At 38.3% G+C, this 27111-nt stretch overlaps 1 protein-coding gene across 17 annotated transcripts in view; it reads right to left on the bottom strand.

Annotated features, from left to right (window-relative positions):
• The window catches only part of LOC142391499 (CLIP-associating protein 1-B-like), a 68314-nt gene that overhangs the window by 20732 nt on the left and 20471 nt on the right, over positions 1–27111 (bottom strand). For 14 of the 17 annotated variants that reach the window (XM_075477287.1, XM_075477286.1, XM_075477292.1 and 11 more), the window contains 14 exons: positions 23384–23524; positions 23169–23245; positions 22997–23089; positions 21335–21480; positions 15222–15357; positions 14705–14775; positions 14147–14206; positions 11762–11839; positions 11497–11667; positions 11107–11153; positions 10340–10543; positions 6527–6622; positions 6236–6409; positions 4064–4168 (listed from right to left, as the gene is read on the bottom strand). In XM_075477287.1, coding sequence (XP_075333402.1) covers positions 4064–4168; positions 6236–6409; positions 6527–6622; positions 10340–10543; positions 11107–11153; positions 11497–11667; positions 11762–11839; positions 14147–14206; positions 14705–14775; positions 15222–15357; positions 21335–21480; positions 22997–23089; positions 23169–23245; positions 23384–23524 — 1599 coding nt within the window. The remainder of the gene's footprint in view (positions 1–4063; positions 4169–6235; positions 6410–6526; positions 6623–10339; positions 10544–11106; positions 11154–11496; positions 11668–11761; positions 11840–14146; positions 14207–14704; positions 14776–15221; positions 15358–21334; positions 21481–22996; positions 23090–23168; positions 23246–23383; positions 23525–27111) is intronic. The other 3 variants (XM_075477295.1, XM_075477301.1, XM_075477299.1) reach the window with 1 other exon arrangement.

The following is a 27111-nucleotide window of genomic DNA, read 5'->3' as shown; positions in this document are numbered from 1 at the left end:
TCCTCATAAAACTCAGTAAAATGTCTTTAGTCGGATCTTTTTCATGTTTTTCTGTTATTTTATCCACATAAAACTCAGTAAAATGTCTTCAGTCGGATCTTTTTCATGTTTTTCTGTCATCTTATCCACATAAAACTCAGTAAAATGTCTTCAGTCGGATCTTTTTCACGTTTTTCTGTCATTTTATCCAGATAAAACTCAGTAAAATGTCTTCAGTCGGATCTTTTTCACCTTTTTCTGTCATTTTATCCACATAAAACTCAGTAAAATGTCTTCAGTCGGATCTTTTTCATGTTTTTCTGTCATTTTATCCAGATAAAACTCAGTAAAATGTCTTCAGTTGGATCTTTTTCATGTTTTTCTGTCATTTTATCCACATAAAACTCAGTAAAATGTCTTCAGTTGGATCTTTTTCATGTTTTTCTGTTATTTTATCCACATAAAACTCAGTAAAATGTCTTCAGTCGGATCTTTTTCATGTTTTTCTGTCATCTTATCCACATAAAACTCAGTAAAATGTCTTCAGTCGGATCTTTTTCACGTTTTTCTGTCATTTTATCCAGATAAAACTCAGTAAAATGTCTTCAGTCGGATCTTTTTCACCTTTTTCTGTCATTTTATCCACATAAAACTCAGTAAAATGTCTTCAGTCGGATCTTTTTCATGTTTTTCTGTCATTTTATCCAGATAAAACTCAGTAAAATGTCTTCAGTCGGATCTTTTTCACCTTTTTCTGTCATTTTATCCAGATAAAACTCAGTAAAATGTCTTCAGTTGGATCTTTTTCATGTTTTTCTGTCATTTTATCCACATAAAACTCAGTAAAATGTCTTCAGTTGGATCTTTTTCATGTTTTTCTGTTATTTTATCCACATAAAACTCAGTAAAATGTCTTCAGTCGGATCTTTTTCATGTTTTTCTGTCATCTTATCCACATAAAACTCAGTAAAATGTCTTCAGTCGGATCTTTTTCATGTTTTTCTGTTATTTTATCCACATAAAACTCAGTAAAATGTCTTCAGTCGGATCTTTTTCATGTTTTTCTGTCATCTTATCCACATAAAACTCAGTAAAATGTCTTCAGTCGGATCTTTTTCACGTTTTTCTGTCATTTTATCCAGATAAAACTCAGTAAAATGTCTTCAGTCGGATCTTTTTCACCTTTTTCTGTCATTTTATCCACATAAAACTCAGTAAAATGTCTTCAGTCGGATCTTTTTCATGTTTTTCTGTCATCTTATCCACATAAAACTCAGTAAAATGTCTTCAGTCGGATCTTTTTCACGTTTTTCTGTCATTTTATCCAGATAAAACTCAGTAAAATGTCTTCAGTCGGATCTTTTTCACGTTTTTCTGTCATCTTATCCTCATAAAACTCAGTAAAATGTCTTCAGTCGGATCTTTTTCATGTTTTTCTGTTATTTTATCCTCATAAAACTCAGTAAAATGTCTTCAGTCGGATCTTTTTCATGTTTTTCTGTCATTTTATCCACATAAAACTCAGTAAAAAGTCTTCAGTCGGATCGTTTTCACGTTTTTCTGTCATTTTATCCATAAAACTCAGTAAAATGTCTTCAGTCGGATCTTTTTCAAGTTTTTCTGTCATTTTATCCTCATAAAACTCAGTAAAATGTCTTTAGTCGGATCTTTTTCATGTTTTTCTGTCATTTTATCCTCATAAAACTCAGTAAAATGTCTTCAGTCGGATCTTTTTCATGTTTTTCTGTTATTTTATCCACATAAAACTCAGTAAAATGTCTTCAGTCGGATCTTTTTCATGTTTTTCTGTCATCTTATCCACATAAAACTCAGTAAAATGTCTTCAGTCGGATCTTTTTCACGTTTTTCTGTCATTTTATCCAGATAAAACTCAGTAAAATGTCTTCAGTCGGATCTTTTTCACCTTTTTCTGTCATTTTATCCACATAAAACTCAGTAAAATGTCTTCAGTCGGATCTTTTTCATGTTTTTCTGTCATTTTATCCAGATAAAACTCAGTAAAATGTCTTCAGTTGGATCTTTTTCATGTTTTTCTGTCATTTTATCCACATAAAACTCAGTAAAATGTCTTCAGTTGGATCTTTTTCATGTTTTTCTGTTATTTTATCCACATAAAACTCAGTAAAATGTCTTCAGTCGGATCTTTTTCATGTTTTTCTGTCATCTTATCCACATAAAACTCAGTAAAATGTCTTCAGTCGGATCTTTTTCACGTTTTTCTGTCATTTTATCCAGATAAAACTCAGTAAAATGTCTTCAGTCGGATCTTTTTCACCTTTTTCTGTCATTTTATCCACATAAAACTCAGTAAAATGTCTTCAATCGGATCTTTTTCATGTTTTTCTGTCATTTTATCCAGATAAAACTCAGTAAAATGTCTTCAGTTGGATCTTTTTCATGTTTTTCTGTCATTTTATCCACATAAAACTCAGTAAAATGTCTTCAGTTGGATCTTTTTCATGTTTTTCTGTTATTTTATCCACATAAAACTCAGTAAAATGTCTTCAGTCGGATCTTTTTCATGTTTTTCTGTCATCTTATCCACATAAAACTCAGTAAAATGTCTTCAGTCGGATCTTTTTCATGTTTTTCTGTTATTTTATCCACATAAAACTCAGTAAAATGTCTTCAGTCGGATCTTTTTCATGTTTTTCTGTCATCTTATCCACATAAAACTCAGTAAAATGTCTTCAGTCGGATCTTTTTCACGTTTTTCTGTCATTTTATCCAGATAAAACTCAGTAAAATGTCTTCAGTCGGATCTTTTTCACCTTTTTCTGTCATTTTATCCAGATAAAACTCAGTAAAATGTCTTCAGTCGGATCTTTTTCACGTTTTTCTGTCATTTTATCCACATAAAACTCAGTAAAATGTCTTTAGTCGGATCTTTTTCATGTTTTTCTGTCATTTTATCCTCATAAAACTCAGTAAAATGTCTTCAGTCGGATCTTTTTCATGTTTTTCTGTTATTTTATCCACATAAAACTCAGTAAAATGTCTTCAGTCGGATCTTTTTCATGTTTTTCTGTCATCTTATCCACATAAAACTCAGTAAAATGTCTTCAGTCGGATCTTTTTCACGTTTTTCTGTCATTTTATCCAGATAAAACTCAGTAAAATGTCTTCAGTCGGATCTTTTTCACCTTTTTCTGTCATTTTATCCACATAAAACTCAGTAAAATGTCTTCAGTCGGATCTTTTTCATGTTTTTCTGTCATTTTATCCAGATAAAACTCAGTAAAATGTCTTCAGTTGGATCTTTTTCATGTTTTTCTGTCATTTTATCCACATAAAACTCAGTAAAATGTCTTCAGTTGGATCTTTTTCATGTTTTTCTGTTATTTTATCCACATAAAACTCAGTAAAATGTCTTCAGTCGGATCTTTTTCATGTTTTTCTGTCATCTTATCCACATAAAACTCAGTAAAATGTCTTCAGTCGGATCTTTTTCATGTTTTTCTGTCATTTTATCCACATAAAACTCAGAAAAAACTCATGAAAAAGTCAGACCTCACAATCTCTTGGCCCTATTTTCTCTCCCTTACTATCACTGCCTCCTGTGCAGACCGAAGTGCAGAGCGAGCAGTCCCCTGCTTCCGAGCAGCAAACACCGTAACAGGCGCGGCTGTCGGCAGGCAGCAGCAGGCAGTGATACGAAGGGAGAGAAAATAGGGCCAAGAGATTGTGAGGTCTGACTTTTTCCTGGAGAACCATTTTGTGATGCAAATGTATTACTCTGTTGAACGCATATTGTTCTGAGAAGCAAAACGCTTTATTTTTTAAACCCCAGCCAACTAGCCGGACTACCTTCTTCAACAGCAAAACGAGGCTGGAACTCTGCTCACAGGACGCAGCAGGGGGTAAGAAGATGTTCAGAAATGATGCTGCTGATATGGGATGTTACACAGCTTCATGTTAAAAGAGGCGAACTATCCCTTTAAGGTAAAAAAACAAACACTTAAAAACCTTTCTCAGAGCCTACAGCAGTTTTATTAGAGCATGCAGAGAAACAGGGGTGGAAACAGTTTGGGAGGGGTTCAGGGGCCCTCAGTGCCCTACTCACCCAGGGGAGAGAAACCCCTGGCGGGGCTGGTGTCACGGCTGCTCTCGCGACTGGTTTCGCGGCTGCAGCCCTGACTCATGCTCGGTCGAGGGATTCGACTCCGGGCTGCAGAGGCCAGAAGAAGACAGACGGACAGACGGACAGACAGACAGACAGACAGACAGACAGACAGACAGCAGTGCAGGGCAGAGTTTAGCTGGTAGCACACCTGAAGCTCTGCACAGACGTTAGTCAGGCGGCGCTCTGGGGGGGTTAGTGGGAGGAGCATGCAGGTCGTTAACCAACAGGAGGAAACATACATGTCAGATAAGTTTCAGAAACTTATCGTCCGCTCTAAACAGTCCAAGTTTCAGTCCTTAAAAATGTACGTTAATAATAATAATAATAATGTCCTAGATAATCCTGATTATTCTCGGAACAGAAAGAATCTGTAAACATCTGGAAGTAGAAAGGAATTCGCTGTGAAGAAAAGCCCGAGAATTGCCTGGAGTAAGAAGAGGAGACGTCTGGGATGCAGAGCAGGAACAAAATGGAGGAAAAGGAGGAGGAAGTTTAAAGCATTTCTTCCCCTGATCATCAGGGGGAATGTGAGATCTCTGAGCTTGGAGCCCTGATGAAGAAACAGCTGGAATATCAGGCAGAGACCTGGCTGCAGGAACAGCTCTAACAGCTCTCTGCTCAGCATTAACCCATTTAGACCGGGAAAGCGTTGCCGCATTTCTACCTTTAAAGCTGGGGGTGCTGATGCGTTATTCTACCATTAAGGCCGGGAAAGCGTACACGTCTTTTTTCCTGTACGTAGAAAACATGGCTGTTACGCTGGTTAACCTCATCCCAGCATTTCTGTCACCTGAAAATCTGGTGGAAAAAGAAATTGGAGTAAAACTCACCTGCCGAGACCTGCAGCACTACTTCAAAGTGAGTTTACGTTTTATACTCGGTACGCTGAGTTTGTAAGAATCACACCTTTCTGCTACATCAGGGGTCGGCGAGCCGCAGCTTCGGAGCCGCATGCGGCTCTTTCATCCTGATGCTGCAGCTCCGCCTGGCTTAAGAAAATAAATTTAAAAAGTATCCAATTGAAGTGTATTTTATCTGTGTTTTTTTAAACTTTTTTTTTATTGTAGTTCTAAATTGGAAGATTATTGTGATCTTGAAATATTAAAATAAATTTTATATATATATGTATACATATAGATTTTTTTTTTTTGTCGCTCAAAATCACTCGCTGAAAGCCGGTATATGCCCGCTAAAACGCTGTGCAATTATTAAGACTTTCAACCCCAGGTAGGCCAAGTATGGAGAAATGTAAGAAAATAAAAGTATCTGAAGAAAATTGGTGCAAAACAACCCTTATACAGGAAAAAAGACGTGTACGCTTTCCCAGCCTAATAGTAGAATAACGCAACAGCGCCCCCGGCTTTAAAGGTAGAAATGCAGCAATGCTTTCCCGGCCTAAATGGGTTAAGACTATCCAGGCAGACAGAGACCGCAGACAGAACGCTAACAGGAAAGGAGGAGGATCACAGAGCTGGTTAACAACAGATGGAAGATCTGAAGATCTCTGGTTTATATTACGGCGCAGACGCTCCAGGTCATGGGAACCCAAACAGCTCGAACACGGTCAGCTAGACTTCCTTTTGGTTGGTCTTTTAGAAGGAAAACCATCCTCTTATTCAAAAGAGATCCACCTTTAACAGCTGATCAGCCAGTTTGGATATCCACTGATCACCCACTGATTCAGCAAGATCGGTGCGAAGAAAATGAGCGTTTACGGGTTGAGAACAGCTTTGGTGAACGCTCAAAGATATTTACTTTATTATTTAATTTGCTTTTACTCAAAGATACTCAGAGACTGAAACCAATAACTCTCTAGGCTTCGGATCAGGACATTTTTGGCCGTATTTATTCATTTAAAGGGGCTTTTTTTTAAAGAATCGATGCTGAATTTATTTGACTGTAGATAGAAAATGTCCTCTGGTCTCTACTTTAGCCCCATCTTTGAGAATTATTCGGTTAGCAACAGCAGATTTGACTGATTTAACTCTTGAATAAACGAGTTGAATCAGCCTCATGGAGCGTCTCAGCGTTGGAAACAGATGTTTGAGCTGCCGACAGCTGCTCTAACTCCACCACTTTAGCTGCCCCCCCTTCACTTTAACGGCTCCTTACCCAGGCCTGATCTGGTGGGGCTGGTCTCCCGGCTGCAGCCCTGGCTGCGGTGACCTCGAGGTCGGCTCTTCTCAGTCAGGGTGTTGGCGGCGGCGGCGGCGGCCATGCTCGTCTTGGGGATCCTGCCGTAGGTGGAACCCAGGAGTCGCCCCGGAGAACCCGACCGACTGCCGGCTGAAACACAGGATTTAATATATTTTATGTCAAATACTCGGATAAATCAGATCTGATGGAACGCATCTATTCCACAGAAAGAGGTCCCAACCGAACGCTTTGTTCGAGGTTACTCACGCTGAGACTGCGAGACGACTTTTCCTCGGCTCCGACCGCGGCTGTCCATCACCGAAGGAGCGGTTCCCGAACTGGTTTTCCTGGTCCGGACTCGACCTGCGGAGGCGGGAACAGAAGAGGTGAAGGTGGAGGCTGCTGGTGTGATGCAGCTTCAGCTCACATGTCTGGACCCTGTTGAGTGGACGTGGTTCTGCCGGCTCCTCCTCAGCCCACGTGGCTGTATTGATCACGGTGACGGTTCACTGTACTCTGCTGTGTGGATGCTGAAAGACCAAAGTTCCCCACAGAGCTTTAAACTTATATCACCAAGGGTTTCGGCTTCCTGGGTTCAGGTAACAACTCGTCTGTGGAAGGTTGTTCTGAGGCCAGTGAGACGTTAAAACGGTTATTTTCCAACTTAATGGACCGGCTCCAACACCCGTCTCTCTCTGACTCCAGAACAACTTGTTGAACTGTTGATATTTTCAGTTGAAACAACTTTAACGTGTGTTAACATTCAAACTGATCAGCAGATCAAAGATTTAACTGTTTGTTTTGTGGTAGGAAGTACGGAGCATTTTCTGTCTGTCAAACTGTGGCTGTGTTCGAAACCGCATACTTCCATACTACAAACTTCCAAACTACATACTTCCATACTACAAACTACATACTTCCATACTACAAACTACATACTTCCATACTACAAACTTCCAAACTACATACTTCCATACTACAAACTTCCATACTACAAACTACAAACTTCCATACTAGAAACTACATACTTCCATACTACAAACTTCCATACTACAAACTTCATACGTCCATACTACAAACTTCCATACTACAAACTACATACTTCCATACTACATACTTCCAAACTACAAACTTCCATACTAAAAACTACATACTTCCATCCTACATACTTCCATACTACATACTTCCAAAATATATACTTCCATACTACAAACAACATACTTCCAAACTACATACTTCCATACTACATACTTCCAAACTACAAACTTCCATACTTCCAAACTACATACTTCCATACTACAAACAACATACTTCCAAACTACAAACTTCCATACTACAAACTACATACTTCCATACAACAAACTTCCATACTACAAACTACATACTTCCATCCTACATACTTCCATACTACATACTTCAAAAATATATACTTCCATACTACAAACAACATACTTCCAAACTACATACTTCCATACTACATACTTCCAAACTACAAACTTCCATACTTCCAAACTACATACTTCCATACTACAAACAACATACTTCCAAACTACAAACTTCCATACTACATACTTCCATACTACAAACTTCCATACTACAAACTACATACTTCCATACTACAAACTACATACTTCCATACTACAAACTTCCATTCTACAAACTACATACTACATACTTCCATACTACAAACTACATACTTCCATACTACAAACTTCCATACTACAAACTACATACTTCCAAACTACAAACTTCCATACTACAAACTACATACGTCCATACTACATACTTCCAAACTACAAACTACATACTTCCATACTACATACTTCCAAAATATATACAGTGGAAACCGCTTATAGTGGTCACGGATATAGTAATCAACCGCTTATATGGATCAAAAGGCTTGGGACGGAATCATTTCTATACAAATGCTGTTTAAATAATTCGTTTATAGTGATCAAGAAATCCGCTTATAATGTTCATTTTTGGCCATTTTATCAATGTAAACATGTGCAAAAATGATTTTAAAACTACGTGTAGCTATTTTATTTTTTACTCCCTTGATTCCTTTCTGGACATCTGCTTCTGCCTCGCTAGCTAACGTAACGAGTTGACACCGGGCAGCAAGCGCGCGAATCATGGCTGGAAAAAGGAAGTCATGGAGGAGCATGTGTCCGAGGATGGGTGCTGGAGAGCGGATTGAATGCGCGTGTGACCGCTGGAAGCTCCAGGCTGGTTCTTGTAAGATGGGAGGCCGGTGTTCATTCGATTTCTCCTACTTGTCGAGAATTGCTACTTTGTGGTTTTGCGCATGCGCCGAGCCGATTTTCTAAGTTTCGTTTTCACGCCAAGTAGCACAAATCGACAGAACACCGGCACGGAGGAGCATAGATCCGAGCAGGGGTGCTGAAAGGCGGATTGAATTCAAACTTTATTTTCTGACTTGTAAGAAAAAAAATGCACCGGCGGCACAGCAGAGAATAAGTAACGTACTGTATTTGAGTTAGCCTACAGTATGTCTGCGCACTGCGCAGTACTGTAATTAAACTTGCATGATAATAAAATTCAGTAAATGCTGAAGCTATCCGTTTTATTTAATTTTTCTCATTGAAAAACGATACAAATGGCATTTAGATGATATTCTCCATAAAAAATAAGTGAAATACCTGTACTGTTATACAACTTCGGTTTTAGTAATCAACCGCTTATAGTGTTCAAATTGGCTCTGGACCAACGTGATCACTATAAGCGGTTTCCACTGTACTTCCATACTACAAACTACATACTTCCATACTACAAACTTCCATACTACAAACTACATACTACAAACTTCCATACTACAAACTACATACGTCCATACTACATACTTCCAAACTACAAACTTCCATACTACAAACTACATACTTCCATACTACATACTTCCAAAATATATACTTCCATACTACAAACTACATACTTCCATACTACAAACTTCCATACTACAAACTACATACTACAAACTTCCATACTATAAACTACATACTTCCATACTACAAACTACATACGTCCATACTACATACTTCCAAACTACAAACTTCCATACTACATACTTCAAAACTACAAACTTCCATACTACAAACTACATACTTCCATACTACATACTTCCAAACTACAAACTACATACTTCCATACTACATACTTCCATACTTCCAAAATATATACTTCCATACTACAAACTACATACGTCCATACTACATACTTCCAAACTACAAACTTCCATACTACAAACTACATACTTCCATACTACATACTTCCAAAATATATACTTCCATACTACAAACAACATACTTCCAAACTACATACTTCAAAACTTAAAACTTCCATACTACAAACTACATACTTCCATACTACATACTTCCAAACTACAAACTACATACTTCCATACTACATACTTCCAAACTACATACTTCCATACTACATACTTCCAAAATATATACTTCCATACTTCCAAACTACAAACTTCCATATTACAAACTACATACTTCCATACTACATACTTCCAAAATATATACTTCCATACTACAAACACCATACTTCCAAACTACATACTTCCAAACTACATACTTCCAAAATATATACTTCCATACTACAAACTACATACTTCCAAAATATATACTTCCATACTACAAACAACATACTTCCAAACTACAAACTTCCATACTAAAAACTACATACTTCCATACAGGAGTTTGTGAAAATAAAATAAAGTCATAAAGTCCTGAAGGAACAGCCGGCTGGGGTGTGGGTATCATTCTGTGGACATCGGGACAGAAGAAGTGACCGCGACGCTATCCTAGGCGGCTTGTGAGGCCCCTAAACCAAGCACTGAAACATCAAAAGTTAGCTTACACCTGCATTTTGCAGCGTTAATTTCTGAGGATGTGCACAACCGACGCACCAAAGAAACACAGGATACACGAGGCAGCCGTGATAAACACGACGACATGTAGTGTAAGAGCAGCTTTAAGGACCAACAACAGCACCAACACACCCAAGAGCAGCACGCCGCTCAGGCTGCTACCCGTGCTTCTGATGCCGTCTTACCGAGTGAAGCGTAGGATCCGGGGGGAAGAGCGGAGGCTGAGCTGAACGGCGAGCTCGACGACGGCATGGCAGAGGAAACGGCGGGCATCCTGGTGCGGGCGTTGGCGGTGGCTGCAGCGTTGACATCCACATCGCTGCGGGAGCGCTGGAGCGAGCCCGGAGAGGAGGCCGCGGCGGACGTCCGTGAGGAGTGGGCGGCTTTGGCTGGAGGAAGAGATTTAATTTCATTTTTTGACTGATGGAAGGTTTTATTTAAAGCTGATGCTGATGACCTGATCACCTTGGGATGACCTTTAACCTTTAACACGCTAACTGAGGCCTGCAGAGTCTGAGATGTAGCTCTTGTGTTTCTGACTTTGGGGTGACCTTTAACCTTTAACATGCTAACTGAGGCCTGCAGAGTCTGAGATGTAGCTCTTGGGTTTCTGACCTTGGGGTGACCTTTAACCTTTAACATGCTAACTGAGGTCTGCAGAGTCTGAGATGTAGCTCTTGTGTTTCTGACCTTGGGGTGACCTTTAACCTTTAACATGCTGACTGAGGCCTGCAGAGTCTGAGATGTAGCTCTTGGGTTTCTGACCTTGGGGTGACCTTTAACCTTTAACATGCTAACTGAGGCCTGCAGAGTCTGAGATGTAGCTCTTGTGTTTCTGACCTTGGGGTGACCTTTAACCTTTAACATGCTATCTGAGGCCTGCAGAGTCTGAGATGTAGCTCTTGGGTTTCTGACCTTGGGGTGACCTTTAACCTTGGTAAAAGGTACTTACATCTGCTGGTGCTGCTTCCAATGCTGCTTTTCACAGACAGGGGGCGACTGTGAGAGAAAACAAAGATAACTTAGAGCAGGGGTGTCAAACTGGTCCATGAAAGGGCCGTGTGGCTGCAGGTTTTTGTTCCAACCCTGCGACAGCACAGCTGACTTGTTTCCTTCAATCAACTGAACTGGTAAGACCTTCAGTGCAGACAGTTCAGTTGATTGAATGAAACAAGTCAGCTGTGCTGTCGCAGGGTTGGAACAAAATGCACCCTGCACCCACACGGCCCTTTCATGGACCAGTTTGACACCCCTGACTTAGAGGGTAAATAAGTGAAAGAGGGAAGTGAAGAAAGACGAGACAGGGTTGATCAATAAATGGATCGGAGAAGAGGAATCTCACTTCAGGCTCTCCTGAGACGAGGAGGAGGACCGATCGGAGGCCGGCAGCGACACCAGACTGTCTCCGCCGCCCCGCAGGTGGGCCTGCAGAGCCTTCTGATAGGACGACTCCAGGCCCTGGAACAGCTGCTCCGCCTCCCGGCTGAAGTGGCCGTGGTAACCCCAGTAACACCTACAACGGCAAGCCGCAGGGCCAAAAATCAGCCGCTTCCTCTCTGCCAGTTCACTTACTCATTCAGGAAGACGGGGGGGGGGGCGCTACTTACTTCCTGGCCACAGAGCGAGCTTCGGCGTCTGCGTCGTGGATCCCTTTCTTTATGGTCTCCATCAGAACGGCGCCGTGTCTACGGGAAGAAGGTTGGAAACCGTCTGAATTAGCTTTGTGTGAAAAACAATGTGAAATGTACTGAAAAGGTGACATATTCTGCCCTTTCTAACAGTTTGACTCAGTTTTCTGAGGTTTTATTGAGACGAATGAGACAGACTTTGGTCTAATTATAACCAAGCAGCGTAGCTAGCTGTAAGCTAGCAGGAGATGCTAGCAAACAAAGGAACCGTTCAGCTATAAAGCTTCAGCTAACAAAGTAATGTGGGAACAATAATGTTCATCTTTCAGAAAGGAACAGCAATAACTCCTTAGAAGCTGGTGTACGTCACCTTCGTTAGCTAAGTTGTTAGCGTTAGCTGCTGCTAAAGGAACAGCAATAACTCCTTAGAAGCTGGTGTACGTCACCTTCATTAGCTAAGCTGTTAGCGTTAGCTGCTGCTAAAGGAACAGCAATAACTCCTTAGAAGCTGGTGTACGTCACCTTCATTAGCTAAGCTGTTAGCGTTACCTGCTGCTAAAGGAACAGCAATAACTCCTTAGAAGCTGGTGTACGTCACCTTCATTAGCTAAGCTGTTAGCGTTAGCTGCTGCTAAAGGAACAGCAATAACTCCTTAGAAGCTGGTGCACGTCACCTTCATTAGCTAAGCTGTTAGCGTTAGCTGCTGCTAAAGGAACAGCAATAACTCCTTAGAAGCTGGTGTACGTCACCTTCATTAGCTAAGCTGTTAGCGTTAGCTGCTGCTAAAGGAACAGCAATAACTCCTTAGAAGCTGGTGTACGTCACCTTCATTAGCTAAGCTGTTAGCGTTAGCTGCTGCTAAAGGAACAGCAATAACTCCTTAGAAGCTGGTGTACGTCAGCTTCATTAGCTAAGCTGTTAGCGTTACCTGCTGCTAAAGGAGAAAATAACTCAATAAATAAACCATGAGGAGTTATTTCTCAGATGCTTCCATTTCCCTGCTCTGAAGTCCAGGCTCTGAGAGTTGGAACTGATCCCTCTTTGTGGCTCAGTTTCTTCAATCCAGCGTTGAACTGGACCAAGTTGTTAAAACAGTGGGATGAAAAGTGGCTGCTGCACATCCACAGTCTGTAGCTAACTCTGCTGGAACATTAGCCTCAGATAGAGTTTATCCACAGTCTTTAGCTAACTCTGCTGGAACATTAGCCTCAGATAGAGTTTATCCACAGTCTTTAGCTAACTCTGCTGGAACATTAGCCTCAGATAGAGTTTATCCACAGTCTTTAGCTAACTCTGCTGGAACATTAGCCTCAGATAGAGTTCATCCACAGTCTTTAGCTAACTCTGCTGGAACATTAGCCTCAGATAGAGTTCATCCACAGTCTTTAGCTAACTCTGCTGGAACATTAGCCTCAGATAGAGTTCATCCACAGTCTTTAGCTAACTCTGCTGGAACATTAGCCTCAGATAGAGTTTATCCACTGGGCTCTGATATCCTCTGTTGCTGCTGCTGGATGGAAGATGCATGCTCCTCAGTGCAGCTGACAGCAAAACATTTCCACCAGAAGCTGGCTTCATGTGTCCGGCAGGGGGGATGTAAGTGGGCGGGGCTTAGCAGAGGAGGCGGAGTCAATCAGAACGGCTCGTTAGATGAGGAACTTTCAAACAAAGGGGATATCTCACCTTTAAACTGCTCAAATAAATAAAAAAGTCAGAATCACCATAAAAATAATTCAGCTGAGACACATTTGCTTCGTTTCTCTCAAATAATCACTTAAAAGAAAATGAACATGAGCTTATTTTCATTGATCAGGGCTGTTTATGAGTGGAAACAGCTGTTTAACAGCCTCCACATCAGCAGACGCTCATGTGTCGGACTCTGCTGTCAGGCAGCTGCGTTAAGATGTAAAAGCAACACTTTGGGCTGTTAAAGCTGCAGTAATCGCTGCATTTTATCTTATTATCTAACTCTACTTTGGACCAGCACGCTGTAAACACCAGCAGCTGCGCGGGGAATCTGCCAGAAGATGCAAATCAGATTATCTGATCAGAAAACCAACCAACAGGAGGAGGAATCTGACTGTGGAGTCAGGGAGGCTCCACGCCTTAAGAGCCGAGGATCTTTCTGTAAGCCGAGCTTCTCTGGGAGGCTGATCCATCCCAACCGGAGAGCTCCCCTGACACGGGGGGGGGCGGCTCGGGTGTCTCTCCGGTGGCCGGAAGCAGCCGGGCAGAACTCAGCCAGCCCTGAGCTCAGCCTCCACCCGTCTGTGTCAGCTTTCGCCTTGTCCTCTGCTGGTTTGACCCTGGCTTCTCTTTCAGGGTTTCACTTTGTACAAATGAAGAAGCTTTGGTGGTCTCACCTCTCCAGAGAGCTCGTCTGCCACTCCTGCAGCAGCAGGTCCAGGAACTCGAAGGAGCGCCTGCAAACCAGACCAGAACCTTAATTACATTCCGCTGGTTGTACTGATTATCAATTTAATGAGGTGACCCTGAACTCACCACCCTGTGTGAACAGAGGGATATAAGAATGACGGGAGGAGGAGCAGATTCAGGCAAATACAGTAAAGTAAAATAAAATAAAAAAACTAAATAAGATTTTTATGAATAAATAAATAAAAACAAATTAAATAAAATTAAAATAAAGTAAAATAACAGAATAAAATAAAATAAAAAAACAAAATAAGATTTTATGAATAAATAAATAAAAATAAAATAAAAATAAAGTAGAATAACAGAATAAAATAAAATGATAAAATGAATAAAATAAAATAAAATAACAGAATAAAATAAAATAAAAATAAAATAACAAAATAAAATAAAACAAAATAAAAGTAAAATAAAGTAAAATCAAAATATCAAAATAAAACAATAAAACTAAATAAAATAAAATAGACTAAAATAAAATAAAAGTTTCTCACCTTCTGACAGCCACAGATTTGGCGGTACAGCTGCTGGTGATGATGGGGATGAGGCGTGGGTAGTGTGTGTGCTGCAGAACAAAACAAAATGCTTTAAAAGGCAGGATAAATAGGGATAAATAAGATATGCAGCGCAGGTAAACGCAGCGTCTGTCAGATAAACCGTAAATAAACCGTGAACAGAGTCCTCTGCAGTACCACCGGTGACCACCAGGAGCTCCTGACCATCAGGTGTTGAAACTCTCACAGGAATGAATCTGCTCGCTCTGACCTGTCTTTTCTTTTGGACCTTAAATCTGATTTTCATAACCAAATGACATCTGTGGGTGACTTCCATGCTGTTATTACATCAAGCTAACGTCGTTACACGCTGCCTCGTGAGCGTATTCAGGCCATGTGGCGGCTGATTTAAAAGCCATTAAAAGTCGTTCCTTCCTGCTCAGCTGTGAGATCTAACGGTCGTGGTGGTGTCACCGTGACGACCATTAGAATAGGGAGGAGGAGAGCTGGAACGTACCCGCAGGATGAGGCGGATGGCGGCCACGCCGGACGTGGCCATGACTTTGGCACAGTTGGGGACCAGGTTGAGGAGGGGGGGCATGATGGCCTCCGCGGCGTGGTCGAAGCGGCTGCTGAGCACCGACGACAGGTGGCTGGAGACACAAGAGAAAACAGAAAACGAGTTTTATTTCCTAAAGTCGGGTTAAAGTAGAGGCGTGGTCCTGAAGCCGCCCTGAAAGGCCCATCTTCAGTGTTTCTCACTGACGTTAGAAACCGCTAAGAGTACAAAAGCAGCTGAAATGAATGGTGTGATGCGCCGAAAACAGCTGAAAACAGCTGGAAACAGCTGGAAACAGCTGGAAACAGCTGAAAACAGCTGGAAACCACCGACCAAATGCACTTCTTCCATTCCTATCAAAGGGGAATCACAGGAATGGGATTAAAAAACTCTGGTTGTTCCTTCAAAGGATCAAAGTATATTATATTTATTCAAAGTGTCAAAGTATATTATAGTTTATTAAAAAAGTATCAAAGTATATTATAGTTTATTAAAAAAGTATCAAAGTATATTATAGTTTATTAAAAAAAGTATCAAAGTATATTATAGTTTATTAAAAAAGTATCAAAGTATATCATAGTTTATTAAAAAAAGTATCAAAGTATATCATAGTTTATTAAAAAAAAGTATCAAAGTATATTATAGTTTATTAAAAAAAGTATCAAAGTATATTATAGTTTATTAAAAAAAGTATCAAAGTATATTATATTTATTCAAAGTGTCAAAGTATATTATAGTTTATTAAAAAAAGTATCAAAGTATATTATAGTTTATTAAAAAAAGTATCAAAGTATATTATAGTTTATTAAAAAAAGTATCAAAGTATATTATATTTATTCAAAGTGTCAAAGTATATTATAGTTTATTAAAAAAAGTATCACATTATATTATAGTTTATCAAAAAAAGTATCAAAGTATATTATAGTTTATTAAAAAAAGTATCAAAGTATATCATAGTTTATTAAAAAAAGTATCAAAGTATATTATAGTTTATTAAAAAAAGTATCAAAGTATATTATATTTATTCAAAGTGTCAAAGTATATTATAGTTTATTAAAAAAAGTATCAAAGTATATTATAGTTTATTAAAAAAAGTATCAAAGTATATCATAGTTTATTAAAAAAAGTATCAAAGTATATTATAGTTTATTAAAAAAAGTATCAAAGTATATCATAGTTTATTAAAAAAAGTATCAAAGTATATTATAGTTTATTAAAAAAAGTATCAAAGTATATCATAGTTTATTAAAAAAAGTATCAAAGTATATTATAGTTTATTAAAAAAAGTATCAAAGTATATCATAGTTTATTAAAAAAAGTATCAAAGTATATTATATTTATTCAAAGTGTCAAAGTATATTATAGTTTATTAAAAAAAGTATCAAATTATATTATAGTTTATTAAAAAAGTATCAAAGTATATTATAGTTTATTAAAAAAAGTATCAAAGTATATCATAGTTTATTAAAAAAAGTATCAAAGTATATTATAGTTTATTAAAAAAAGTATCAAAGTATATCATAGTTTATTAAAAAAAGTATCAAAGTATATTATAGTTTATTAAAAAAAGTATCAAAGTATATTATATTTATTCAAAGTGTCAAAGTATATTATAGTTTATTGAAAAAGTATCAAAGCATATTATAGTTTATTAAAAAAAGTATCAAAGTATATTATAGTTTATTAAAAAAAGTATCAAAGTATATTATAGTTTATTAAAAAAGTATCAAAGTATATTATATTTATTCGAAGTGTCAAAGTATATTATAGTTTATTAAAAAAGTATCAAAGTATATTATAGTTTATTAAAAAAAGTATCAAAGTATATTATATTTATTCAAAGTGTCAAAGTATATTATAGTTTATTAAAAAAGTATCAAAGTATATTATAGTTTATTAAAAAAGTATCAAAGTATATTATAGTTTATTAAAAAAAGTATCAAAGTATATCATAGTTTATTAAAAAAAGTATCAAAGTATATTATAGTTTATTAAAAAAGTATCAAAGTATATTATATTTATTCAAAGTGTCAAAGTATATTATAGTTTATTAAAAAAAGTATCAAAGTATATTATAGTTTATTAAAAAAAGTATCAAAGTATATTATGGTTTATTAAAAAAAGTATCAAAGTATATTATAGTTTATTAAAAAAAGTATCAAAGTATATTATATTTATTCAAAGTGTCAAAGTATATTATAGTTTATTAAAAAAAGTATCAAAGTATATTATAGTTTATTAAAAAAAGTATCAAAGTATATCATAGTTTATTAAAAAAAGTATCAAAGTATATCATAGTTTATTAAAAAAAGTATCAAAGTATATTATAGTTTATTAAAAAAAGTATCAAAGTATATTATAGTTTATTAAAAAAAGTATCAAAGTATATTATAGTTTATTAAAAAAGTATCAAAGTATATTATAGTTTATTAAAAAAAGTATCAAAGTATATCATAGTTTATTAAAAAAAGTATCAAAGTATATTATAGTTTATTAAAAAAAGTATCAAAGTATATTATAGTTTATTAAAAAAAGTATCAAAGTATATTATAGTTTATTAAAAAAAGTATCAAAGTATATTATAGTTTATTAAAAAAAGTATCAAAGTATATCATAGTTTATTAAAAAAAGTATCAAAGTATATTATAGTTTATTAAAAAAAGTATCAAAGTATATTATAGTTTATTAAAAAAGTATCAAAGTATATTATAGTTTATTAAAAAAGTATCAAAGTATATTATAGTTTATTAAAAAAAGTATCAAAGTATATTATAGTTTATTTAAAAAAGTATCAAAGTATATTATAGTTCATTAAAAAAGTATCAAAGTATATTATAGTTGATTAAAAAGTATCAAAGTATATTATAGTTTATTAAAAAAGTATCAAAGTATATTATAGTTTATTAAAAAGTATCAAAGTATATTATATTTATTCAAAGTGTCAAAGTATATTATAGTTTATTCAAAGTATATTATAGTTTATTAAAAAAGTATCAAAGTATATTATAGTTTATTTAAAAAAGTATCAAAGTATATTATAGTTTATTAAAAAAAGTATCAAAGTATATCATAGTTTATTAAAAAAAGTATCAAAGTATATTATAGTTTATTAAAAAAAGTATCAAAGTATATTATAGTTTATTAAAAAAAGTATCAAAGTATATTATATTTATTCAAAGTGTCAAAGTATATTATAGTTAATTAAAAAAGTGTCAAAGTATATTATAGTTTATTAAAAAAGTATCAAAGTATATTATAGTTTATTTAAAAAAGTATCAAAGTATATTATAGTTAATTAAAAAAGTGTCAAAGTATATTATAGTTTATTAAAAAAAGTATCAAAGTATATTAGTTTATTAAAAAAGTATCAAAGTATATTATATTTATTCAAAGTGTCAAAGTATATTATAGTTTATTCAAAATATATTATAGTTTATTCAAAGTGTCAAAGTATATTATAGTTTATTTAAAAAAGTATCAAAGTATATTAGTTTATTAAAAAAGTATCAAAGTATATTATATTTATTCAAAGTGTCAAAGTATATTATAGTTTATTCAAAGTATATTATAGTTTATTAAAAAAGTATCAAAGTATATTATAGTTTATTTAAAAAAGTATCAAAGTATATTATAGTTTATTAAAAAAGTATCAAAGTATATTATAGTTAATTAAAAAAGTGTCAAAGTATATTATAGTTTATTAAAAAAAGTATCAAAGTATATTAGTTTATTAAAAAAGTATCAAAGTATATTATATTTATTCAAAGTGTCAAAGTATATTATAGTTTATTAAAAAAGTATCAAAGTATATTATAGTTCATTAAAAAAGTATCAAAGTATATTATAGTTCATTAAAAAAGTATCAAAGTATATTATAGTTTATTCAAAGTATATTATAGTTTATTAAAAAAAGTATCAAAGTATATTATAGTTTATTCAAATTATATTATAGTTTATCAAAAAAGTATCAAAGTATATTATAGTTTATTCAAATTATATTATAGTTTATTAAAAAAGTATCAAAGTATATTATAGTTTGTTAAAAAAGTATCAAAGTATATTATAGTTTATTAAAAAAAGTATCAAAGTATATTATAGTTTATTCAAATTATATTATAGTTTATCAAAAAAGTATCAAAGTATATTATAGTTTATTAAAAAAAGTATCAAAGTATATTATAGTTTATTCAAATTATATTATAGTTTATCAAAAAAGTATCAAAGTATATTATAGTTTATTAAAAAAAGTATCAAAGTATATTATAGTTTATTCAAAGTATCAAACTGTATTATAGTTTATTCAAAGTATCAAACTATATGATAGTTTATTCAAAGTATCAAACTGTATTATAGTTTATTCAAAGTATATTATAGTTTATTGAAAACTATATTATAGTTTATTCAAAGTATCAAACTATATGATAGTTTATTCAAAGTATCAAACTGTATTATAGTTTATTCAAAGTATATTATAGTTTATTGAAAACTATATTATAGTTTATTCAAAGTATCAAACTATATGATAGTTTATTCATAGTATATTATAGTTTATTCAAAGTATCAAACTATATTATAGTTTATTCAAAGTACATTATAGTTTGTTCAAAGTATATTATAGTTTATTCAAAGTATCAAACTATATTATAGTTTATTCAAAGTACATTATAGTTTATTCAAAGTATATTATAGTTTATTCAAAGTATCAAACTATATTATAGTTTATTCAAAGTACATTATAGTTTGTTCAAAGTATATTATAGTTTATTCAAAGTATCATGAAGGTCAAACAGCTGCATCTCCTCTCTAACGGGGTGCCCCAGGGCTCGGTACTGGGACCACTTCTTTTTGCCTTCCACGGCACCTCACTGGGCTCAGTCGTCTTCTCTCACAGCTTTTGGTATCACTGCTTTGCAGATGATACCCAACTTTACCCATAATTCCCCTCTAAGACTGGGCGGTTGGTCAGCTAAGCCGATCGGTCCAGTTAACAGGAAACACAAAGTTTCGTCCGTTTGTCAGTCACGTCTCATTGCACTTTAAAACAACAGCAAAAATCCGGTCGCGTCTGACGCCTCTGCTCAAAGAAACCTCCCAACACCTCTTTGGCTTCAAGCTAACTCACTAACTTTGTGCTTTCGTCGGCCTTCCAATACTACTCTGCCCGATCAGCGGCGGAGCAACAGCTCCAACAGGTAAATTAGACTTTTTTTCAATGGAGTCTGGTGAGAGCAAGTTTACAGCTGTTTAAATGTTCTAAAACCCAAACTCATTGAGCTGTTCCCCTGTCTGTGGAACCTGCAGCTCTGCTCGGGTAAAATCCTGATTTCACGAGGTCTGAGATGTACACAGCTGTGATTCTGGGTAATAATCTGCTGTTTCTTGTGTTGTTTCTTGTAGCTTTAACACTTTGAATAATGAACAAAAACAGAAAAGTTAAAGTACATAGTATATTGTAGTTTATAGTTCATTCATAGTATATTGTAGTTTATAGTTTATTCATAGTATATTATAGTTTATTCAAAGTATATTGTAGTTTATTCAAAGTATATTGTAGTTTATTCATAGTATATTATAGTTTATAGTTTATTCATAGTATATTGTAGTATATTCATAGTATATTATAGTTTATAGTTTATTCATAGTATATTGTAGTTTATTCATAGTTTATTGTAGTTTATTCATAGTTTATTGTAGTTTATTCATAGTATATTGTAGTTTATTCATAGTATATTGTAGTTTATTCATAGTTTATTGTAGTTTATTCATAGTATATTATAGTTTATTCATAGTTTATTGTAGTTTATTCATAGTATATTGTAGTTTATTCAAAGTATATTGTAGTTTATGCATAGTATATTGTAGTTTATTCATAGTATATTGTAGTTTATTCATAGTATATTATAGTTTATAGTTTATTCATAGTATATGGTAGAGCTTTGGAAGCTGATGCAGCAGCTCTGTGAGCTCTCTCCTGGCGTCTCACCCCAGAGTGATGCAGGCCTCCCGGACCACCTGAGACCGCTTAGTATATTATAGTTTATTCATAGTTCATTCATAGTATGGCGTCTCACCCCAGAGTGATGCAGGCCTCCCGGACCACCTGAGACCGCAGGTCTTTGGCGGACAGCTTGAACGCCGCCTCCATGAGCCGCAGCTGCTGCGGGAACCCGTCGAACTCTGCGGCGCCGGCCAGGAGCAGCGAGCGCACCTTCTTCAGCTGGAACCACCCGAGAGGAAGGAAAGGAAGAAGGAGAGGAAGAGGAGGAGGAAGAGGAAGAAGGAGAGGAAGAGGAAGAGGAAGAAGGAGGAGGAAGAGGAAGAAGGAGAGGAAGGAGAGGAAGAGGAAGAAGAAGGAGAGGAAGAAGGAGAAGAAGAGGAGGAGGAAGAGGAAGAAGGAGAGGAAGAAGGAGAGGAAGAGGAAGAAGAAGGAGAGGAAGAAGGAGAAGAAGAGTAGGAGGAAGAGGAAGAAGGAGAGGAAGAAGGAGAGGAAGAGGAAGGAGAGGAAGAGGAAGAAGGAGAGGAAGAGGAGGAGGAAGAGGAAGAAGGAGAGGAAGGAGAGAAAGAAGAAGAAGGAGAGGAAGGAGAGGAAGAGGAAGAAGGAGAGGAAGAAGGAGAAGAAGAGGAGGAGGAAGAGGAAGAAGGAGAGGAAGAGGAAGAAGAAGGAGAGGAAGAAGGAGAAGAAGAGTAGGAGGAAGAGGAAGAAGGAGAGGAAGAAGGAGAGGAAGAGGAAGGAGAGGAAGAGGAAGAAGGAGAGGAAGAGGAGGAGGAAGAGGAAGAAGGAGAGGAAGAGGAGGAGGAAGAGGAAGAAGGAGAGGAAGGAGAGGAAGAAGAAGAAGGAGAGGAAGGAGAGGAAGAAGGAGAAGAAGAGTAGGAGGAAGAGGAAGAAGGAGAGGAAGGAGAGGAAGAGGAAGAAGGAGAGGAAGAGGAAGAAGGAGAGGAAGAAGGAGAGGAAGAGGAAGAAGAAGGAGAGGAAGAAGGAGAAGAAGAGTAGGAGGAAGAGGAAGAAGGAGAGGAAGAAGGAGAGGAAGAGGAAGGAGAGGAAGAGGAAGAAGGAGAGGAAGAGGAGGAGGAAGAGGAAGAAGGAGAGGAAGGAGAGAAAGAAGAAGAAGGAGAGGAAGGAGAGGAAGAGGAAGAAGGAGAGGAAGAAGGAGAAGAAGAGGAGGAGGAAGAGGAAGAAGGAGAGGAAGAGGAAGAAGAAGGAGAGGAAGAAGGAGAAGAAGAGTAGGAGGAAGAGGAAGAAGGAGAGGAAGAAGGAGAGGAAGAGGAAGGAGAGGAAGAGGAAGAAGGAGAGGAAGAGGAGGAGGAAGAGGAAGAAGGAGAGGAAGAGGAGGAGGAAGAGGAAGAAGGAGAGGAAGGAGAGGAAGAAGAAGAAGGAGAGGAAGGAGAGGAAGAAGGAGAAGAAGAGTAGGAGGAAGAGGAAGAAGGAGAGGAAGGAGAGGAAGAGGAAGAAGGAGAGGAAGAGGAGGAGGAAGAGGAAGAAGGAAAGGAAGAAGGAGAGGAAGAAGGAGAGGAAGAAGGAGAGGAAGAGGAAGAAGAAGAAGGAGAGGAAGAGGAAGAAGGAGAGGAAGAAGGAGAGGAAGAAGGAGAGGAAGAAGGAGAGGAAGAGGAAGAGGAAGAAGGAGAGGAAGAGGAAGAAGGAGAGGAAGAAGGAGAGGAAGAAGGAGAGGCGGTTAGTGGACAGAAGTGATGCTTCAAACTGCGAGAGAAGGCGTGAGAAGGCGAGCGCGGCTTACGGCGGCCACTCGGAGCTCCCAGTCCCGCTTGTCGTCTGACAGCACGTCCCGGATCTTGGTCATGGCCTCCTCCACCTCCCTGTTGGAGTAGATCTGATGGGAGACGGAGGCTTACTGCGGGTGGAGGGGGGGGGAGGTGTGAGAGGTGTGTGGAATCATGGCGGCGTCCTACCTGCACCGTGGGAACGTCCTCAAACGCCTGGATGAAGTCCTCCTCGTCCACGGCTCCGGCCGCCGACCCGTCCCGCCCTGCACACAAAACGCTGTGAGACGCTGCAAACCTGAGCCCAGCCAGATGTGTGGGGGGGCGGCCCCGGTTCTGACCCGGTTCGGCCCGGTTCTGACCCGGTTCGGCCCGGTTCGGCCCGGTTCTGACCCGGTTCTGACCTGCAGGCTTGCTGCTGCCGGCGGGGGCGGGCCTCCGGAACGAGCCCATGCTCACCGCCTTCCTGCCGGACAGCGAGGCTCCTTTGGACGAGGACGAGGAGCGGCCGCCGTCCACCGATTCATCGTCCTCGAAGGTTTTATCTGCAGGAGGAAGAGGAGGGAGCTGAGACGGGACATTCCTGCACTGACGGAGGACATGTTTCACATTCCTGCTGCCGCAGCAGCTGATGGAGGCGCCCAACAATCGGCCCTGTGTTGCTCTCACACAGGAGCCTCCCACACTGAGCTGAATAATCATTCTGAGATGTCAGAGACGGGAAACTTCTGCATCTATTCCCTTTCTGAGCCATCGCCCCGGCTCATCTCAGCTGAGAGGAACGATGGCAGCGGAGCGGGTGGAGCTGGCACCACCCTGTGGGAAGGTGCCACAGCTCTGATTTCAGAAATATGATCAAACTTAACCCTTTGTGTGGTCTTAATGTTGTGTTTACTCCCCTTTGTCCTACGGGTCAGAAATGACCCGCCCTACCAAAGCCCTAAAATAAAGCAACTTAAAGGAGAATTCCGGCCATTTTACAAACATATCCCATCTGTTGGAGACCCAGGGAAGTTGGCCAAAGGGAAAACCGCGAGAAATGTTCATGCCCGCCGCGCAAAGTTGTCCAATTGCGCTGATTTCCATGAAAGTGGGCTCTATCGGGCAAGCATTTAACCTTTCCTGAGGCTCTTAACGTGTATCAAAATACTTTTGACCGAATTGGCCGCGTTGTCAGTAGCAACACAATTCAACCCAGGGGCTAACCATACCGCTAGCTAGCACAGACATACATGATACATCCTCGCTGCATCTTGTGCCAACAACTCTTCATCAGTGTATTCTGGTTCAAAAAGATAACCCCGACCATCAAACTCTCCCATTCCAACATCAGAATGATGAAGGGAACTGGGTGCAGCAAACAGCCTGATTGGCATCATCTTTATCAGAGCAGAATGCTCAGAAGTGATCAGGTTACTGAGCACAGAACCAGGAGCTCAGTTTGAAGCCCTCAGGCATCGATCCTTTTTTATTATTCATCACACCCCCACCCAGCAGCCCCCACATCCGTCATGTCCCATCAGGCGGCAGTTTTTCCTCCGCCTGTTCTGTAGTTACAGTTTAAATCCAGCCAGTTGAGGTCAGAGGTTAAGGCTCCTCTGGCCCAGTGGCGTCTGGGATAGGCTCCGCCCCCCAGCAAAGCTGAACTGGGTTAAACGGGTGTAGAAAATGGGTGGGTGGATGGTTAAAGAAGCTGATGATGATCTGCAGCACGGCCTATAGAAGCTGCTCTATCCACCTTATTCCCTCCCTCCCCAGAGAAACCGCGGGCAGCCACTGAACTACGCACACAGAGCGTGGCGGGAAATTAACAGATTTTTGTTTTTTTTATTCCATTTAATCATTTCATTTTAAATTTGACTGAATCTAATTTAATCAGTTTGAATTTAGCCTTTTTCTTTTAATTATTTAATTGAATTTTCTTTATTTTAAATGTGTTAAATTGAATAGATTTTAGTTTTTTTATTCCATTTAATCATTCTATTTTAAGTTTGACTGAATCTAATTTAATCAGATTAAATTTAGCCTTTTTCTTTAAATGATTTAAATAAATTTTCTTTATTTTAAATGTGTTAAATTGGATAGATTTTAGTTTTTTTTTAATTCCATTTAATCATTCCATTTTAAGTTTGACTGAATCTAATTTAATCAGATTGAATTTAGCCTTTTTTTTAATTATTTAATTGAATTTCCTTTATTCTAAATGTGTTAAACTAATTAAATTTGAGTTTTTTATTTCATGTGATTGATTTCTGTTTTACTTTGATTAGCAGTTTCAATTTGCACCAGTTTAACAGAATAAATGTTTGAATTTATTAGTTTTTTTTTACACTTTGAGTTTGAGTTAATTTAAATTAGATTATTTAAATGTAGTTTTCATGTATTAAACTTAATTAGACTGGGATAAGGGAACCTTCTCGCAGTTTGGACGCAGCTAAAGGACACTTTTCCTGGACCATAACCGCGTCTCCAGACCGCGTTCCCGTCCCGTCCTGAACGTCTGAAGGCCGTCTACCTGCCCTTCTTCAGAATACATCACAGAAAAAGCTCAAAAAGCCTCAGGTGGAGGCATCAGATAAAGCTTAAAGGGACAGTTCGCCTCTTTTGACATGAAGCTATGTGACATCCCATATCAGCAACATCATTTCTGAACATCTTCTTACCCCCTGCTGCGTCCTGTGAGCAGAGTTCCAGCCTCGTTTTGGTGTTGATGAAGGTAGTCCGGCTAGTTGGCTGGGGTTTAAAAAATAAAGCGTTTTGCTTCTCAGAACAATATGCGTTCAACAGAGTAATACATTTGCATCACAAAATGGTTCTCCAGGAAAAAGTCAGACCTCACAATCGCTTGGGCCTATTTTCTCTCCCTTCGTATCACTGCCTGCTGTGCAGACCGAGCAGCAAACACCGTAACAGGCGCGGCTGTCGGCAGGCGGCCAAGCGATTGTGAGGTCTGACTTTTTCCTGGAGAACCATTTTGTGATGCAAATGTATTACTCTGTTGAACGCATATTGTTCTGAGAAGCAAAACGCTTTATTTTTTAAACCCCAGCCAACTAGCCGGACTACCTTCATCAACACCAAAACGAGGCTGGAACTCTGCTCACAGGACGCAGCAGGGGGTAAGAAGATGTTCAGAAATGATGCTGCTGATATGGGATGTTACACAGCTTCATGTCAGAAGAGGCGAACTGTCCCTTTAAAGCTGATGATGACCTGCAGCATGGCCTATAGAAGCTGTTCTATCCACTTTAAAAGCCTCAGGTCTTAACCCCGACACCCTCCGTCTTCCCAAGTCAGACAGAAAGCAGCAGCAGTGAGCCCGCCGTCCTGTTTCCTGACAACACGGCAGCGTCCCGTCCTGAGCAGCGGGCGACCACACAACAATCCGGCCCCCAGCCGGCGTGCAAACCCCCCCGAGCCGTTTCCACTTCCTGCCCTGAGCGTCCTCTACAGACCCAGAGGAGGAGCAGCAGCTTACAGGAGCAGATCCTCCTGCAGACCAGCTTCCTCAGCATGCCGGCAGACGGAGGGAGGGAAGGTCCTCGGCTTCTCCGGGGCTTCTCCGGGGCTTCTCCGGGGCTTTTCCGGGGCTTCTCCGGGGCTTCTCCGGGGCTTCTCCGGGGGTCCCAGAGCCCAGAGGGGAGCAGGGAGGCCGGCCTCCCCCGTCTCCTGTCGGGCAGCGTGAGCTTCAACACGATCCTCCTCTGCCTGCGTCCTCTGAGCCACTTCAGCAGACAGGACGGAGGAAGTGGAGGACAGAGGATGGAGAGGGTGGAGAGGAGCCGGCCAATCAGAGGAGGAGGGAGGGGTCAGCCAGGGGAGCCTTCAGTGGAGGTGGAGTCAGAAGTGATGAGTCAGGACAGGAGGAGGAGGAGGGAGCTGCTCCTCGCTTCATCCGTCTGAAGCTTCAGTTAAAACCAGTTAAAGATGGAAAAATGGAGCAAATCTAATCAAGTTTAATACATTAAAAAACTGAATAAAACCAAGCCGAATCAGTTTAACACATTTAAATTAAACCAACTCAAACTTAAAGTGTGAAAAAACTAAAAAATTCAAACATCTATTCTGTTAAACTGATTAAAATTTAAACTGTTTAATTGAAGTAAAACAGAAATCAATCACAATGATTAAA

This window comes from Odontesthes bonariensis, chromosome 11 (assembly GCF_027942865.1).
Source record: "Odontesthes bonariensis isolate fOdoBon6 chromosome 11, fOdoBon6.hap1, whole genome shotgun sequence".
In the NCBI taxonomy this organism is placed as follows: domain Eukaryota; kingdom Metazoa; phylum Chordata; class Actinopteri; order Atheriniformes; family Atherinopsidae; genus Odontesthes; species Odontesthes bonariensis.
Note: the sequence above shows the minus strand (reverse complement) of the source record. Positions and strands in the feature narration are given on the sequence as shown.